General features: G+C 38.4%; 2 protein-coding genes across 3 annotated transcripts in view; one reads left to right on the forward strand and one right to left on the reverse strand.

Moving 5' to 3' along the window:
• Window positions 1–14,345, reverse strand: part of LOC126276397 (ras-related C3 botulinum toxin substrate 1) — a 101,286-nt gene extending 86,941 nt beyond the window's left edge. For both annotated transcript variants that reach the window (XM_049977273.1, XM_049977272.1), the window contains exons 1-2: window positions 14,255–14,345; window positions 13,937–14,083 (exon numbers count right to left, since the gene is read on the reverse strand). In XM_049977273.1, the coding sequence (XP_049833230.1) occupies window positions 13,937–14,052 (116 nt within the window). In that variant the 5' untranslated portion in view covers window positions 14,053–14,083; window positions 14,255–14,345. The remainder of the gene's footprint in view (window positions 1–13,936; window positions 14,084–14,254) is intronic.
• Window positions 14,346–14,520: 175 nt separating this feature from the next.
• Window positions 14,521–17,218, forward strand: LOC126276381 (nucleoporin NDC1). Its single transcript, XM_049977271.1, has one exon. The coding sequence runs from the start codon at window positions 14,700–14,702 to the stop codon at window positions 16,377–16,379; it is 1,680 nt and encodes a 559-aa protein (XP_049833228.1). The 5' UTR covers window positions 14,521–14,699; the 3' UTR covers window positions 16,380–17,218.
• The last annotated feature ends 2,580 nt before the right edge of the window (window positions 17,219–19,798 follow it).

Here is a 19,798-nt window from a genome sequence, read left to right on the forward strand (position 1 = left end):
GTTAAGAGGAAAGATTTCCATCACAGAAGTCAAACATAATCTTCATTATCCATTCAAAACCTTTGACCTCCTAGAATCTTTCCCCTGAATCCATCTCCTTCATCACCCCAATGTTCTTCCACAAGCACATTGCACTGGCTTCCCAAAATCCATCAATTCAATAATCATGGATGCCCATTTTAACTGTTTACTGTGCTCCCACTGAAAGAATCTCCCTTCCTGTCAACCAACAACTCCAACCAACTGCTCATAGCCTAGAGTCTCATGTTAAAGAACAGAACACTTCCTTCGCTGACTCTTGACCGTCCTTACACTATTATCACCTGGATACCTACTTGGAAACACTTCTCGCTACCAACTGGTTCAGGTTAGTGACTCTAGCCTCATTCCTCCACAGCCCCGACACCTCTCCCACTCGTTTCACCTGGTTCTCTTCCGTCATATGTGCCACCTTCCTGGATGTTGACCTCCAGTTCTCTATTGGCCCAATTCCACCTCCATCCACATCAAAATCGCCAACAACAGTATCTGCATTTTGGCAGCTATCATCCCTTCCACCCCAAAAATCTCCCAGACAGCTTGACACCTATGGAAGGCCTATCTCTAATGACGAGAATTACCTTTCCCCATAAGCTGAAGGTCTCACAAAGGCCTTCACAGACTACTCCCCAAACCTAGTCTGCAAACAGATTTCTCTTGCCATCAGCCTTAATCCTCCTGCCAGCCCCAAGAACCAGCTGCACCGGAGCACCCCTCACATCCCCATCATCCAATATCATCAAGGACTGATGCAACTGAATCACAAACTTCACTAGGGTTTTGACTATCTTTGTGCCCGGAAATGAAGGGCATCCTATCCACAATTCTTCCTTCCCCTCCTAAAGCAGATTCCACCACCCACCAAACCTACACAATATCCTGGTACATCCCTACGCCACTCCCACTCCCTTACCATACGGATGTACCGTTTGGAAGACACAGGTGTGAGACTTATACCAGCTCTGATGCAATTTCTGCACAGCATTTTACGTGACCAAGATCACCAACCACAGATATACTGCGGCCACAAGCAGAGTCGGCCACCTACTTGCCGAACAGCTGCTGAGCAAAATAGGCTCCAGTTCCATGGATGATTCACAATCTGTGCCATCTGGATCCTCTTCCCTTCCCTCCCTCTCCTCAGCATCAGATTTCTGAACTACTTAGATGGGTGTTGTACAACACATCCGTTGTTGCCATAATCCTCCTGTCCTCGACCTCTGCTAACTCGCTGCACTTACTACCTAAACCAAGTAGCCTCACTTTCTTTTGTCCTGTCCTCCATGTCATCATGCACCTCATAAACTCAGTGCCTCCAGAGCCATGTGTTGCAGCACCTGCTGCCCCGCCCCTTCCCCACACCATGGCTCATTCCTATCCCGCACACCTGCTGCCTCAATAAATTGGTCCGAAAGATACCATATTTTTCTTTCTTTTCCACAACTCAATCCTTCTAATGTATGGCGAGTGACCTCATTTACTAGTAAATTATTTACATTCTTGCAGAACTTTCCTTAAAAAGGATAGAGAGAGAGAGAGAGAGAGAGAGAGAGAGAGAGAGATAGAGAGATGCTAATGTTCCCTGCACAGTGTACTGTTCATAAGTAAAATGGTTCTCATAGTTGTGGGATACGTAAAAAACATTAAACATAGATATATTTAAGATGTAATAGCAAACTTGCCCTAAACATATACTGAAATACAAAAGATAATTCTTAAGCTACTGTAATCACTCATCATCAAACTAAGCACAGTTTACAACACTTCTTTGCACAGATCATATTATATTGAAGACGTGTGTGTGTCAGATTTAACAAAATGCTCCTTTTATCCGATATAACTAAAATATATATCAATTGGTTCTACTAAGACAAAGGATTTGACCACCAATAAATCCTTAACCTTCTCTTAAACTGAGCTCTATTCGTAGCCTATGTTAGTACAGGTGCTGACAACCTAATGAAAATGTATGTTTCTGAATAACAGAAATCTTTCTGCAGCAAAGTACATGGCTTGACATCTTTACATAGATTTTTATATCTAGTATTAATTCCATGAATTAAGTTGTCAGTTCGTATCTTTATATGATGATGATGATGTTGTCTTCAGTCCTGAGACTGGTTTGATGCAGCTCTCCATGCTACTCTATCCTGTGCAAGCTGCTTCATCTCCCAGTACCTACTGCAACCTACATCCTTTTGAATCTGCTTAGTGTACTCATCTCTTGGTCTCCCTCTACGATTTTTACCCTTCACGCTGCCCTCCAACGCTAAATTTGTGATCCCTTGATGCCTCAAAACATGTCCTACCAACCGATCCCTTCTTCTAGTCAAGTTGTGCCACAAACTTCTCTTCTCCCCAATCCTATTCAATACCTCCTCATTAGTTACATGATCTATCCACCTTATCTTCAGTATTCTTCTGTAGCACCACATTTCGAAAGCTTCTATTCTCTTCTTGTCCAAACTAGTAATCGTCCATGTTTCACTTCCATACATGGCTACACTCCAAACAAATACTTTCAGAAACGACTTCCTGATACATAAATCTATATTCGATGTTAACAAATTTCTCTTCTTCAGAAACGCTTTCCTTGCCATTGCCAGTCTACATTTTATATCCTCTCTACTTCGACCATCATCAGTTATTTTACTTCCTAAATAGCAAAACTCCTTTACTACTTGAAGTGTCATTTCCTAATCTAATTCCCTCAGCATCACCCGATTTAATTTGACTACATTCCATTATCCTCATTTTGCTTTTGTTGATGTTCATCTTATATCCTCCTTTCAAGACACTGTCCATTCCGTTCAACTGCTCTTCCAAGTCCTTTGCCGTCTCTGACAGAATTACAATGTCATCGGCGAACCTCAAAGTTTTTACTTCGTCTCCATGAATTTTAATACCTACTCCAAATTTTTCTTTTGTTTCCTTTACTGCTTGCTCAATATACAGATTGAATAACATCGGGGAGAGGCTACAACCCTGTCTCACTCCTTTCCCAACCACTGCTTCCCTTTCATACCCCTCGACTTTTATGACTGCCATCTGGTTTCTGTACAAATTGTAAATAGCCTTTCACTCCCTGTATTTTACCCCTGCCACCTTCAGAATTTGAAAAAGAGTATTCCAGTCAACATTGTCAAAAGCTTTCTCTAAGTCTACAAATGCTAGAAACGTAGGTTTGCCTTTTCTTAATCTTTCTTCTAAGATAAGTCCTAAGGTTAGTATTGCCTCACGTGTTCCAACATTTCGACGGAATCCAAACTGATCCTCCCCGAGGTCCGCATCTACCAGTTTCTCCATTCGTCTGTAAAGAATTCGCGTTAGTATTTTGCAGCTGTGACGTATTAAACTGATAGTTCGGTAATTTTCACATCTGTCAGCACCTGCTTTCTTTGGGATTGGAATTATTATATTCTTCTTGAAGACTGAGGGTATTTCGCCAGTCTCATACATCTTGCTCACCAGCTGGTATAGTTTTGTCATGACTCCCAAGGCCGTCAGTAGTTCTAATGGAATGTTGTCTACTCCGGGGGCCTTGTTTCGACTCAGGTCTTTCAGTGCTCTGTCAAACTCTTCACGCAGTATCGTATCTCCCATTTCGTCTTCATCTACATCCTCTCCCATTTCCATAATATTGTCCTCAAGTACATCACCCTTGTATAAACCTTCTATATACTCCTTCCACCTTTCTGCCTTCCCTTCTTTGCTTAGAACTGGGTTGCCATCTGAGCTCTTGATATTCATACACGTGGTTCTCTTCTCTCCAAAGGTCTCTTTAATTTTCCTGTAGGCAGTATCTATCTTACCCCTAGTGAGATAAGCCTCTACATCCTTACATTTATCCTCTAGCCATCCCTGTTTAGCCATTTTGCACTTCCTGTCGATCTCATTTTTGAGACGTCTGTATTCCTTTTTGCCTGCTTCATTTACTGCATTTTTATATTTTCTCCTTTCATCAATTAAATTCAATATTTCTTCTGTTACCGAAGGATTTCTAGCAGCCCTCGTCTTTTTACCTACTTTATCCTCTGCTGCCTTCACTACTTCATCCCTCTGAGCTACCCATTCTTCTTCTACTGTATTTCTTTCCCCTATTCCTGTCAATTGTCCCCTTATGCTCTCCTTGAAACTCTGTACAACCTCTGGTTCTTTCAGTTTATCCAGGTCCCATCTCCTCAATTTCCCACATTTTTGCAGTTTCTTCAGTTTTAATCTACAGGTCATAACCAATAGATTGTGGTCCGAGTCCACATCTGCCCCTGGAAATGTCTTACAATTTAAAACTTGGTTCCTAAATCTCTGTCTTACCATTATATAATCTATTTGATACCTTTTAGTATCTCCAGGGTTCTTCCACGTATACAACCTTCTTTCATGATTCTTAAACCAAGTGTTAGCTATGATTAAGTTGTGCTCCATGCAAAATTCTACTAGGCGGCTTCCTCTTTCATTTCTTAGCCCCAATCCATATTCACCTACTATGTTTCCTTCTCTCCCTTTTCCTACACTCGAATTCCAGTCACCCATTACTATTAAATTTTCGTCTCCCTTCACTATCTGAACAAATTCTTTTATTTCATCGTACTTTTCTTCAATTTCTTCATCAACTGCAGAGCTAGTTGGCATATAAACTTGTACTACTGTAGTAGGTGTGGGCTTCGTATCTATCTTGGCCACAATAATGCGTTCACTATGCTGTTTGTAGTAGCTTACCCGCATTCCTATTTTCCTATTCATTATTAAACCTACTCCTGCATTACCCCTATTTGATTTTGTATTTATAACCCTGTAGTCACCTGACCAGAAGTCTTGTTCCTCCTGCCTATCCATTTCCCTTTTTAAATTGTCTAACCTACCTGCCCGATTAAGGGATCTGACATTCCACACTCCGATCCGTAGAACGCCAGTTTTCTTTCTCCTGATAACGCCATCCTCCTGAGTAGTCCCCGCCCGGAGATCCGAATGGGGGACTATTTTACCTCCAGAATATTTTACCCAAGAGGATGCCATCATCATTTAATCATACAGTAAAGCTACATGTCCTCGGGAAAAATTACGGCTGTAGTTTCCCCTTGCTTTCAGCCGTTCGCAGTACCAGCACAGCAAGGCCGTTTTGGTTAATGTTGCAATGCCAGATCAGTCAATCATTCAGACTGTTGCCCCTGCAACTACTGAAAAGGCTGCTGCCCTCTTCAGGAACCACACGTTTGTCTGGCCTCTCAACAGATACCCCTCCGTTGTGGATGCACCTACGGTACGACCATCTGTATCGCTGAGGCACGCAAGCCTCCCCACCATCGGCAAGGTCCATGGTTCATGGGGATCTTTATATAGTTTGTATAAATTCATCTGCTACCTATTAAAAATTCAAATTTCCCGATGTGTTTCAGCCATGCCCTGAACTTTATTAGCCACCATTTCCAATTAAAATCACTTGATGAGAAACCCATGTTTTTCCTACATCTGTTTTGAGATTCCCAGGTCCCACATATTTCAGTAAAAAACAGGCTGGTTTCTTTGAATAGGTCATGCTATTTCCTTCCTCATCCTTGTTCAACTGAGCAAAAGTTCCACAGCTACTGACTATGCCATCAATAGGAACCTCTCTGACCTCTCTATCCAAAGGAACCAATGCCCAATCACAAGTACTTTACTCAGTCAGAACCCTCACAGGAAACAATCTGTCAGGGGAAATTCTGTGGCAGACACAAGTGATACTGCAGTGCAGTGCAATTTGTTTGGCTTTCACATGTAATTTTGTAATGCTGTCAAAGTGCTTCCATGCCAGCCATCAGAGGAACTGTATTCCATGATGCTTGTGTGCTTACTCCTAGAACAGTTTTAGCATTATGTTGTTAATTAGTTACAGAGTTGCTTTTGACTATTGCATGTTCTAGTTGTTGGGTTGATTCTTCTACTTCCATGGAGAATATCTCGATCTAACATTTTTATTAACGAATTCTCTGTGCATTTGAATAAAGTGTTACTGATTCTGACATGAAGAGTCTCTTTCACTGTATTGGCAACTAACAGTACTCACACACAGTAATTTCTTCAGATGGTCACAGACTCAAGGCCACACCAACACTAGTGACTACAATGTGGTTAAATTAGCCAGAATGTATCACAGAAAAGGACTCCCGTTTGACATGACGGACACATTGATGGAGCCCGTTTCTGTCTCATGATTCACTATGCATTTGTTACCTTCTTGGTCATATAACCCAGCATTACAGTTTGCGCAGAGACCACACCCTCGACATTATTGTCAATGGCAAAAGCACTACTGTCTCACTGAACTGCTGAAACCTACACACCTCTTTCAAGAAAAAATCCAATGAGAACAAAACAGCACAATCCCAACCCAGTTCCAACTGCTTCATCACCACCGGTTCCCATGACTGTCAATGCAAAGACGCCATCTGGACAAACAATGCTCTCCTTTCTGATGGGGGCCCATATAGCAGAGAGAAATTACACTACAGTGTAGTGCAAGGCTTGTGGGTTTTGCACATAATTTTGTAACTACATCAAAGTGCTTCTGCACCAGGTGTCTGAAGTGCTGTAATCTATGATGCTTGCTTACTCTTAGAATAATTTTAGAATTCCACTGTTAATTAGTGATGGAGTTGCTTTTGGCTACTGCCTGTTTTATTTGTTGGATCAATTCTACTCCCATGTAAAATGCTTTGATCTAGCATTTATCATTAACCAACTCCCTGTGCGTTTTAATAAAGTGTTACTGATTATGATATGAAGAGTCTATTTCACTATATTTGTAGCTAATAGCATGCACACAGTAATTTTTTTCAGAAGGCCAGAGACACAAGGCCACACCGACAACAGTATTTAACAAACAAGACGGCCACAGCATACTGAAATTTCCAGTTACTTTTGCCATCTTGATCACAGCACTATGGTTCAAAACAGCCTTGCCAAAGATTCTAAAACCCATGGATATCTTCAAAAACTTTTTAACCTACTACATGTGGCAAAAATGAAACATTTCCTAATACCGAATGAGCATTTCTATGTGATGCATTTGGAGAACATTAACTGATGTCAAGCTGAGTTCGGAATTTTACTGGAAAGAAAATATGATCTTTTAACAACAGTAGACGATTTTCGAAATATATGGAGATGACGGAGAAAAGAAATTGTGCTGAGAAACTAAATGGAATGAATTATGTTTCTTGGTCATACCAAATGAAAATTAATTATTCAAATAGATTCAGATTTGTGGATTATAACTAAGCTTGATGAAGGTGATAAAAATTGGCATATATATTATGTCAATACGTCATGAATATAATGAAGATAAACATTCTATTATGTTTTTGAAAGCTAATACCGGTAATCGAAGGTACCATAAAAAAACACCATTTATTGAATATCACAACACTGGACAAGAACAAACAAGGTTAAGCAACATAAAAAAGTCCTTTTGTTTGTTAAAACGGTTACGAGGTTAGCCACATATCCATACATTGCCTTGAAAATGGGAAGTTTAAGAGAGAGCAAAAGCAGCAAGGAGCTGTTCGTACGAGGGCTTCCTGTAGCACAGTTACATTGAATAGATACTACTGGATAGTGGATTCCTAGACTACCGATCACGTGATTTGAAATGAAACTTATTTTTCAGCTGTTGATAAAAACTATTTTAGTTGAAAACATAGCTTTCGCTGATGGCAGAAAAACAGGAGCCATGGGGAAAGGTACAGCAAACGTGAAGATAATTTACAAAAAGAAGGTTTGGCTACAGAAGTTGTAGCTAAAAATACACTGTGGGAGCCATATGTAGTGGGCTGAACTTTTATTTTTAGACTTTTCAGGTTATGCTGGTTCTTGAAACGCCTGTAAGAAGGCTTATAAGGGATATATATGATAGCTGTCTTCAAGCATCTACCAATTCAGATATTCCATCTCCATGTGGCAATTCAAAGTAGCCTTTTTTATAGTTATGAATATAATAGCGGGAAACAGTCCACGTGTGAAGCAACTGTTGGTTGCGAAAGCTTGAATTTTGTGTTTGTTTGTGTGTCTATCGACCTGCCAGCACTTTTGTTTGGTAAGTCACAACTTCTTTATAGTTATATTAAAAACAAAGATTCGAAGACTTACCAAGCGGGAAAGCGCCGGTAGATAGGCACAATGAATAAAACACACACAGAATTTCGAGCTTTCGCAACCGGCGGCTGCTTCGTCAGGAAAGAGGGAAGGAAAAGGAAAGATGAAAGGATGTGGGTTTTAAGGGAGAGGGTAAAGAGTCATTCCCAGGATGTGGGTTTTAAGGGAGAGGGTAAAGAGTCATTCCCATCCTTTCATCTTTCCTTTTCCTTCCCTCTTTCCTGACGAAGCAGCCGCCGGTTGCGAAAGCTCGAAATTCTGTGTGTGTGTTTTATTCATTGTGCCTATCTACCGGCGCATTCCCGCTTGGTAAGTCTTGGAATCTTTGTTTTTAATATACTTTTCTCATGTGGAAGTTTCTTTCTATTTGATTTACTTCTTTATAGTTAGTTAGTTACATGTTCCACAGATCATTTGAGCAACTCTTTTATTAAAATGGTATGGAGAGGGTCATTACAGGATACAATTACATGACTAGTATTAACATTTAAGAGTACATTATTATTTTAGTCCTACACAAGATACTACAGTTGAAAACTTTTTTTTCTCTCTACCAGTTTTTAAGCAGAAATTTGTCAATGGAATAGAAGTTGTCCAGATAAATTATTTTAAGTTAGATTTATAACTTGTTTTGCTAACTGTCAGACATGTTATGCTATTGGACAAATTATCAAACTTTTTGTTACTCCATTCTGAACTCCTTTCTGAGCCACTGACAGTTTTAATAACGGGCAATGAAGGTCATTTTAGCCTAGAGTGTTGTAGCTATGGACATCACTATTCTTCTCAAATTTCAATAAATTATTTATGACAAATTTCATTGTCAAATATATGTATTGGGACAGTGAACTTAAAATGCTTCTCGGAGAGGTACCTAGATGACATATACAGGTGAACACCACGTATTATTCTTACTGCTTGCTTTTGTGCAATTAATACAATCTTTGTAATTGATGGGTTAGCCCCGAAAATTATTCTGTTACATTACTGGATGGAAATAGGCAAAATAAGTCAGGAAGCTGATTAATCTGTTTCCAAGACTAGTAATTATACAAAGAGCAAACGTAGCTGAACGTAACCGTTTGAGAAGCTCAGTAATATGCTTCTGTCTGGGCAAGTTTTCAGCAATATGTACACTCAAAAATTTGGAGCATTCAACCCTATTTAATGACTCCGCATGTGCTACATCAATTGTTGGTGTCACTACTTGTTGTACAGAACTTACTATAGTGGAGTTTTTAAAAATTTATGGGGAGTCCAATTTCTGAAAAGCACTTAATAATTATTCAGAAAATATCACGCACCATCTCTTCTGTTCTATGTTCAATATCCCTTGTTAGTAATATTTTGCAAGGGTCCCATACATCTGAGCCACGCTTAAGGGGGCATGCATAAATGTTTTGTAAGCAGTCTTCTTCAAACCCCGATAGCAGTTCGGCAGTATCTCACCAATGAACCCAAGTCTGCACCTGCCTTACCTATGACTGTGGATATGTGCTTATTCTACTTCCTACCTAAAAAGTTGTTACTTACTGGTATTAGAATGAGCTAACCAATTCTAATTATGACTCACTGATATTTTAGTCACAACAAATTACTTTTTAGCATTTTGTGAAGTGCACAATTATAAATTTCTGTACATCTGTATGTTATTTGTTTTGATTCCCATAACAGAAGGTCTTGTAATATTAGTAAATAAGCTGTTGTTCTGAATCAATTGTAACACTGGTCGTATATTATCTCCACTATTTCCTTAGCACGGTCTATTATGCATGTGCCTGAGCCCTTCGTCAGTACACGTATCATCAGCATATATTAATTTTTTATTTGTCATTAAATGTTTGTGGTAAATCATTTACACATATCAATAAACACTGGTCCAATTACCAAACCTTGTGGTGCACCATACTGAATGTTTCCTTGCTCTGGGTGTAGTTTTATTCCCATTGTATCATTTGTTAATGTGGCCATCTGTTTTCTGTTTTTGAGACAGGATTACATCCATGTATATTAATACCAAGTAAAACTAAAAGCTCTTACAGCCAAGGTCAGAGGATATGATGACAGGTGATTGTGATTGTTCTTGTTTAGTTCTACCAGAATCACATTTATGAGACAAAATATTACCTTATTTCTGGAGAATATTTTACAGAAACCAAACTGACCAGCACTTTAAAAAAACTATTGTAAAAAATGTTTCTATGCTCTGTTACAAGCTGCATTCTGATACAAATGTGATAACATAGGAAGGAGGGAGATGGGTCTTACTTAGAGGTCTCTTGCTTACCTCCACTTTCATAAAGGACATCACTACAGCATATTTCAGTCTTCCAGAACTCATTGACTGACTGCAAACATAACTTATGAGAGGTGTTATCAATCTGTCACATTATTTTAGTATTTTCGTTGAAACAACACCATAACCAGAAAATTTCAATTGCTTGAGCTAATAATTTTTGCAATCTCTTACGAGCTTCCATGGCAAAACAGATGTCTGCTGGTGTAAGTATGCAATGCCTGTCTAAATAAATTTAATGGATTTGCCTTTTGAGTTTCTTTTTTTGGTCCTGTCATTTCAACTAATGTCAGGAAAAATTCATTAGGTCTAAATTCAGTTACCAATGATTTGTATGCAACAACATTTAGCTTACAGGCATTGTCATTAGGGAACCGAATACCATTTGCCACAGAGAGTTTATTTCATGCCAAATAATGCTCAAAATTGGGTCTGAATATCGAATTTTCTGTGTGTAATGAGTGGTTTTCGCTTTTCGACGAGACAGTAGTATTCTGTAACATTGCTTGAAATGTATGTTTAAGTCTTCACTAAAGCCACTCCTCAGAGTTAAAATGAAGTTCCTTCTTCGAGGCAAATGCAACTTTGACCAAAGAGGTTAACAACCTTTCTATTTACTTCTTGCATGATTTACCTCTGACCTGATGATTAAATGACATTGTCAGCTGTACTGGATGCACTCTCAGAATCTAAACAGCGGAATGTCATCTCTCTAAGGTATGTTTAGTTTGAACTTGTATGCATTTATGTTAGTTTGACATTAGAATTTCCCATAAGTGCACACTCATGTACTTTACAGTGGTGTCCAATTAATGTGAACAGATGACAAAATGGATTGGCCCTGTAAATTTTTTTTTCTATGCTCATGATCTGATGATGGCAATTTAATTTACTGCAACCTGTAACTGTGTATTTTGTCTGATATGAGAGAACAAACTTCTGTAATTAGAAGATCAACTGTGGTTATCTCTGGCCTATTGTAAAGGAAAACTCAAATAATCCTGTAACAATATTTTCGGAAATCATTAAATTTCTGATCTACTGTGTGCATTTGGTAATTTGATTGTTCAGTAAGTTGCCTCTCAATAGTGTGACTGAGTTAGTATTTGTGATTCAATGGAAACTTAATTTTCCTTCCTTAGCAAACTACTATTACAGTCACACACCCCTTTTACTAAGGTATTCACATCTACTTCATGAAAGGTAGATGGCTCATAGGCTCTCTCACAAGTGTAATTATAGAAGAAAAATCTGTGTTGCAAACTGTAGGTCTGCCAAAAATATTGCCATGAAAACTTGCTGAAGACATGAGAAATAATAAATAAATAAATAAATAAATTCCATACATCTTGGGACAAATCAGAAAACAAACATGAGCAGATTAAGAACATACAAATGTTTCACGGGACTTAACTGCATACTATTATGATAAAAACATATGAAGAATAGCCATCAAAAAGATAAATATATTTAGCTGCAATTCTTGCAATGGTCACAATACAGGGTGTTACCAAAAGGTATGACCAAACTTTCAGGAAACATTCCTCACACACAAATAAATAAAAGATGTTATGTGGACATGTGTCCCGAAACGCTTAATTTCCATGTTAGAGCTCATTTTAGTTTTGTCAGTATGTACTGTACTTCCTTGATTCACCGCCAGTTGGCCCAATTGAAGGAAGGTAATGTTGACTTCGGTGCTTGTGTTGACATGCGACTCATTGCTCTACAGTACTAACATCAAGCACATCAGTATGTAGCATCAACAGGTTAGTGTTCATCACGAACGTGGTTTTGCAGTCAGTGCAAAGTTTACAAATGCGGAGTTGGCAGATGCCCATTTGATGTATGGATTAGCACGGGGCAATAGCCGTGGCGCGGTACGTTTGTATCGAGACAGATTTCCAGAACAAAGGTGTCCCAACAGGAAGACTTTTGAAGCAATTGATCGGCGTCTTAGGGAGCACGGAACATTCCAGCCTATGACTCGCAATTGGCGAAGACCTGGAACGACGAGGACACCTGCAATGGACGAGGCAATTCTTCGTGCAGTTGACGAGAACCCTAATGTCAGCATCAGAGAAGTTGCTGCTGCACAAGGTAACGTTGACCACGTCACTGTATGGAGAGTGCTACGGGAGAACCAGTTGTTTCCGTACCATGTACAGCGTGTGCAGGCACTATCAGCAGCTGATTGGCCTCCACGGGTACACTTCTGCGAATGGTTCATCCAACAATGTGTCAATCCTCATTTCAGTGCAAATGTTCTCTTTACAGATGAGGCTTCATTCCAACATGATCAAATTGTAAATTTTCACATCAACAAGTGTGGGCTGACGAGAATCCGCACGCAATTGTGCAATCACGTCATCAACACAGATTTTCTATGAACATTTCAGCAGGCATTGTTGGTGATGTCTTGACTGGGCCCCATGTTCCTCCACCTACGCTCAATGGAGCACGTTATCATGATTTCATATGGGATACTCTCCTGTGCTGCTAGAACGTGCTTTTACAAGTACAACACAACATGTGACTCATGCACAATGGAGCTCCTGCTCATTTCAGTCGAAGTGTTCGTATGCTTCTCAACAACAGATTCGGTGACCGCTGGATTGGTAGAGGCAGACCAATTCCATGGCCTCCACGCTTTCCTGACCTCAAACCTCTTGACTTTCATTTATGGGGGCATTTGAAAGCTCGTGTCTACGCAACCCCCGTACCAAATGTAGAGACTCTTCGTGCTCGTATTGTGGACGGCCGTGATACAATATGCCATTCTCCAGGGCTACATCAGCGCATCAGGGATTCCATGCGACGGAGGGTGGATGCATGTATCCTCGCTAACAGAGGACATTTTGAACATTTCCGGTAGCAAAGTTTTTGAAGTTACGCTGGTACGTTTTGTTGCTGTGTGTTTCCATTCCATGATTAATGTGATTTGAAGAGAAGTAATAAAATTAGCTCTAACATGGAAAGTAAGTGTTTCCAGACACATGTCCACATAACATCTTTTCTTTATTTGTGTGGGAGACCTGTTTCCAGAGAGTTTGGCCGTACCATTTTGTAACACCCTGTATATTCATAACAATAATCTGATTCAGATGAACCAGCAAACAGAAATTTGGTTACGTACTGAAGCAGCAGTGAAACATATCACCACCGCAGTCATCCTTGCTGACTAGTGTGGAAAAATAAATGGAAATTTTCATACTGCTATTGAACCTAAGTTACTACAGGATAGCATGTCAACGTCACAATCAATTTTAAAAAAAAAAACGGTTCTTCTAATTACTTTCGAGAAATTATATTGAATATCCAATGTCAAATCCTCAAATAGTAGCTACAACTCTTATTAAACTGATGATGCTGCCTGATAAGTTGTGCCTTAAATAAAATGACTTATGTATCCGCAACGACACGTTCAGCCTACAAACAGACAGTGAATGTTTTTCAATGTTGACTTACACGGTGGGCACGTATTCTCCAGGAAAGCTGTCTGTTGTATAAGATATCAGCATACACGTTTTTCCCACCGTTCCGTCTCCGACCACAACACATTTAATTGGTCTCCCCGAAGACATTGCGAAATTCACAGCACGAAAATCCGATGGTCTGCGAAAAGAAAAAAACTACTTCAGCATCGTAACATCAATTGGCAAAAAAATCACTGCTCCCGTTGACAGATCTCAAACTTCTGGTAACGGTAAACAAATCATCTTGATGAGACATGTTCACGCATAAATATTACGTGGTCTTACTTTTACTCCATGACAAGCTAATTACCTTTATTGTCTAATAACAGAAATTCACAGCAAAAACACCACACCTCTCTAGTAGTACACGCAATACTTCAGTTCCGACAGCGCCAAACAATTATTTACAGTGCCATATTGCAATGATGAAGCCGTTTAAAATGTTATCTTTGAGTTTTTCCTGGCAATAAGCTTCTTTAAATATATTAACACTTACTGTTCGACAGAAATTAATAAAAAGTTTTAAGGTGAATTCTGTGAACATTGAAATTTTTTATGTTATGAGAACAGTTCAAGAAACTCGCTTCACCGAAGCGCTGTTAACTACTGTATCTCTGACTCCAACGTTCAGACATTTCAGTGTTTTGGCGGGTGTTGAACCGTTATACAATTTGTGTGTTTGGCGGTGTGTTTTTGCCGGCTGGGTTGAAGAAATGTGTTAATGTCCGCGTGTTCCAGCCAGTTTCGAACAAAACATGAATGAAGGAAAGAAAATCTGTTCTAGAAGAATATTGTCAGCAGTTACGTGGACTATAATATTTGAGATATTGTTAGCATGTGCTTTCCTTGCTGTGATTCACTTCGATTTCTGGAGCCCCTTGACATGGATGATGGATGCTGTAACTGTGCTAGTTTCACCAAAAACCTGGGTATTTTTTATTCCAGTGATGACATGTACGGTTTCATTTGTATACCTTCATGGCTCAGAGTTTGCAAACGTTACTCCTTATACTCCAAACAGAATATCGTGCATTCAGCGTACTCTCACCTTACATAATGGTTGTTTGGCACTGTCACTTTTACTGCTTAGTACGTTTTCATCGTTTTTTTATTTATCGGTAATTAACGAGAGGTCCCCCAGTAGAACAGGAACTGGTGGGAGCTCTGTGGTCGAAGAAAATCTATACCTCATTGTTGGCAGCGTGTTTGTGGGAGTATATATTTTCATAACCGAATGTATATTACAAGCGAATGCTCTACAATATCCAGTTGTGCAACAGTTGAGGTTAATTCAAATCAAAGAAGAATTTCTCAATCTATTGAAACAGTCAATAATCAGAAGTATATCACCAGTTGTAATGTTTGCCGTTTTGTATTTAATCTTTGGCAGTGCTTTAAGAAATTGTATATCAAACCTCTTGTCTTTGAAAATTGCAGGAAATGCATCTTTTAACGTCATGGTTGTATTTTACTTTTATGGGCTGACATTCTTTTATGTTTTTGCTGTCACAGCAGGCAAATATTTGTTAAACTTGCATCTTACTGAAAGATGTGTGTTTCCAATTGTAATAAATGAGAGCAACACAGACAAAATTAAACTTGCAGACGCCATGGCTCTGCAACAGTTACCATTAATACAAAATTTGGCATATTTAGACCTCAAGTTATTAGCAGAGAAAGACTTGGTACGTCGACAGCAATTATATATTTTAAGTCAACCTGGTGGTCATCCATACAACTGGAATGGGGTTATTTCAGAATGCATAAAGCTAATTAAATCATACACAGAATTTATCAATTTAGCTTGTATGGAAATGTCAGGAGAAAAATGTGGTGGAGGAGTGTCTTCACAAAAGAGAGAGATTCCACAGCTAACATTACCTAAAGCTAACAGTGTGTCCATGCGAAACTTATCTTTAGTGTCATTAAATGAGTCTGTTCAAGAATCCGTGTCTCCACTTGGTAGTAATATTTCTTTTTCTGATGCAATAAAGTCATACTGGACTCAAATTGTAGATTACATATGCAAAAATACTGTGGTTTCATATTTTTGTGGTGTTGTCCCAGATTCAAGACTTCACTGGGCCTTATCTCAAGCATACCCTGTTATTTGGGCAGCTCAGGGACTAGCTTTTATTACAACAGCATCCTTCAAAGAGGATGATTATGGTATTTCTCTCAGAGACCTTCCTAATATAATAATCTCTCTTGTTAATCTAAATAGGGCTGTAATAAAAATACCAAAGTTTGTTGTGCAGAAAAAGACTAGGTACGTGGAAGCAAGAAGCAACAGAATGAAACAAGCACTCAAAAGTGCATTAGAACGCAGTCTCTTCAAGCTAATTATTACATATGACATTTATTTGAGGGAGATAAAGCTGCCAGTTGATATCTTCCAAGAGCTGCAGAATTTTAGGAATCAGCTGGAAGGTTAAATAATGCAAAGTACTTGCCACACAAGCTTTTTCTTGAAAGTATGTTTTTGTGAGCTTTACATCAAGAAAATTTTGCTCAAAATGAAATTAAGTCTGAATACAATTTATTGAACATCTAAATGTTGTCTCTTTCCAATATGTTATGTATATTTTTACTTATGATGTTGAATGTGTGTGTTTGTAGTGATCAAATGCTATAACTATTTTGTATGTTTCATAGGGTCATTGTTTCAATTTAAAATAAAATGTGATTTTTCCCTTATAGTGTTGGTTGTGATACTGTTTATAAAACTAATGAAAATTGCATTTTAGTGTAAATTTATTTTTTCTGTGGTGAAATTATCTTTTTTGCCATACCTGTTGTACTAAATAGTACACTGCCTAGGATTTGCTACTGTAATAATGAACTAGCCATTGAGCTCACACAGGTTGGTGTTTGTTTCTGACAATGCTGGTACTGGCATTTCTGAAGCCTTTGAATGTATGTTAGTATATACTGTATATGTTTGTTTATTATTTATTTATTTATTTTGTTTGATTTTTTTTAAGATTGTAAGAATAAGAAATTTTTAGTCATGGAACATATCAGAATTAGCAGTATATTCGTATTATTTTGAAAGAAATACATATTTTACCAGTCTGAAGATTACTGTCATTAATAAAAAAAATCATACTCTTTAGATAATTAGGATGACATGTTTTACAATGGCACTATTACAACTATGTGAGAGAATTTTGTAGTAAATAGTATGAATATGAAAATTTGGAAAGTGGCATGAATATATTTCTGTAAAAGTTTTCATTTAAAAGCCATCTTGTCTTAAATTTGTATCACTGAACTCCATTGTTTGTGTTGTCATGGTTCATCATTAATTTCCTCTTTTGTATTTATATTGAGGGTGTTTTCTTTTCTGTCAAGCGAAAGCTTGAGAATTCTGTGGATATTAGTTATTTAACCATTATGTCTCACAGCTTGTAATGTCAAGCATACATATTTCATAGGCAGCATTGATGGCAGAGGGAATGATAGTCACATAAAGCACATCTGTAGTCAGTAAATAATTTGAAAGGGAAGGTAATGACTCACTGAAGAGTGGGGCATAGTCAACAGACATAAACGATGCAGACAGCACACACGCACTTTTTTAGAGGAGGAGGGGGAGGGAGGGCTCTGGCTTGAAAGAAGGCTACTTCCGAAAGCTAGCTGGTTTTCAGTCTTGTTTACATGAGTGTTAAGACTTGATACTTCCACTGTTTGATGAGTTGTTCCTTGTACTTCTAAATTATGTACACTCTCCTAGGATTTTTCCACTACCTTATTTACATCTATAGTCGCACAGTAGTGGACATCATATATACTAAGAATGTTAAGACTGTTTCAACAAGACATGCTGATTGTTAAAAGTAGTCTTTCTTAAATCCTGGTAGAAAATATTGGTTAACTGAAACATTCTATACTGGTTTGCCTCACAACCATTGTCACTTTTCCATCTCATAGAGACCTCATAGATATCAATATGTCACCATATTTTAAGATTTTGTATTCACCTTCTGTGTCTTTGCCAACTCTGCACCAGTCAGTCATCTGTCAATGTAACCTAGATCTGGACTAACATACAGATCAGTCTGTCACCACAACCCACATTCCAAAAAGTAATACATGTAAGAAATGTTGTATGTGTTCTGTTATCTTTCTGTTTGTGCACATATATATCACATGCCACATCATAATATGTTATGGGATGAAGCCAACATCCAGTATTAGTTTTATTTGTACGCTCAGAGTGGACACTCAGTGTGATGGTTCTGATGGGAGCAATTGTAAAGACATCTTCCATTTCTACATTCACACCTATACTCTGCGAACCAATGATAGGTGCATGGTAGAGAGTATGTCTCATTGTACCAGTTATTAGGGTTTCTTCCTGTTCCATTCACAGATGGAGTGTGGGAAGAATGATTGAATGTGTCTGCATGCAGTACAGTAGTATTCTGATCTTATCCCTATGGTAGCAGTACACAGGGGATTGTAGCATATACCTGGAGTCGTCATTTTAAGCCGGTTCTTGAAACTTTGTTTATAGACTTTCTCGGGACAGTTTACTTGTATCTTCAAGAGTCTACTAGTTCAGTTCCTTCAGTACCTATGGGACACTCTCCCACAGATCAAACGAACCTGTGACGATTCATGCTGGCCTTCTCTGTATACGTCAGGCCAATCAGCCACTGCACAGAGTGTATGCCTGGACTTCACAAATTGTCATTAATTTCACCTGAGAATTCAAAGACTAGATACTTTATCAGTGTTAAAGTTAATGGAATTTTAATAATAATTTATCCAGTTTGGTTCATAGTATTATTGTGAAATATAAATTTTTAATCAATAATATCATATTAAGTTGTTAGAATACTTTATCGCATGTCGGAGAATAGAAGGTAAGTTTTCATTGTATCATTAACAGTATCATATTCTCTGATCACAGAATCCTTAGCTTGAAACTTAAAGAAGAAGTTTCTTACAATATTTGATTAATGTTGCATTTCAGTTCGTAGATTTCTCACTAGTGAGTGATGGAATGTATTTTGAGGACTGTGTGTTGAGCAGAACACAATTTCTTGTTGTTCATTGTTTCACATTTATTTTTTGGTGATGTTACACAACTACCATCGGCTTTCTCTTTATTTTACTAAACATCACATTTTGTTGTTCATCTGCAGATTTTTCCTCCACGTTGTCATAACATTGTAGACAGTATACACAACAAACACTGTTACAGTGTACAATATACACTGAGTAGTCGAGTGTATAATAAACTTTGTAAAAGAGTGTGCTGTGCATATAGTTGTGAAAACAATAGAACCAGTGTGAAAAACCAATGACACTGCATGTGAGAAACCTTAAATAAATACTACTTGTACTGCATCACAACATGACCAATCAAATGTAGGTGCTCTCAGGTGAAAAAACTTACGTTAACTTCACAGTGGTGGCCAGTTATGTTCTACAGCACACTGTAAATATTACACTGAAATTAATCCATTTCCCTTGGAGTGTGAGCTGTAATTACAGTAAAATTATGACCTTTCTCTTTGAATAGGTTCTGGTATGTGGATAAAGTGGACAAAAACATGTTTTGTAGCGCTCTCATTATGATACCTAGAAATCAGTGTCAAATCCTGAAATGATGGTCAGTCACTCAGCTCTGAGAAGGGATGCAGTTGTCTGTTTTCGACTGTGCATGCTCCCATGTGACACCATCCCTTCCAGCACTAGGAGTGCTATGTTGCTTACAGCACCGGGTCAGTTTTTCTTCCAAATTACACAACCTATTGCACAGAGTAGAGGGATTTATGATGAGTGTGGCTGAATGGTCAGCAGCACTGACTGGTAATTTGTTGGCCTAGATTTGATTCTAGCT

This window comes from Schistocerca gregaria, chromosome 1, assembly GCF_023897955.1.
Source record: "Schistocerca gregaria isolate iqSchGreg1 chromosome 1, iqSchGreg1.2, whole genome shotgun sequence".
Classification (NCBI taxonomy): Eukaryota; Metazoa; Arthropoda; class Insecta; order Orthoptera; family Acrididae; genus Schistocerca; species Schistocerca gregaria.

Bases quoted from the DNA above. Each gene is read 5' to 3' on its own strand.
- LOC126276381 (XM_049977271.1), top strand. From the start codon at position 14,700: ATGAATGAAGGAAAGAAAATCTGTTCTAGAAGAATATTGTCAGCAGTT.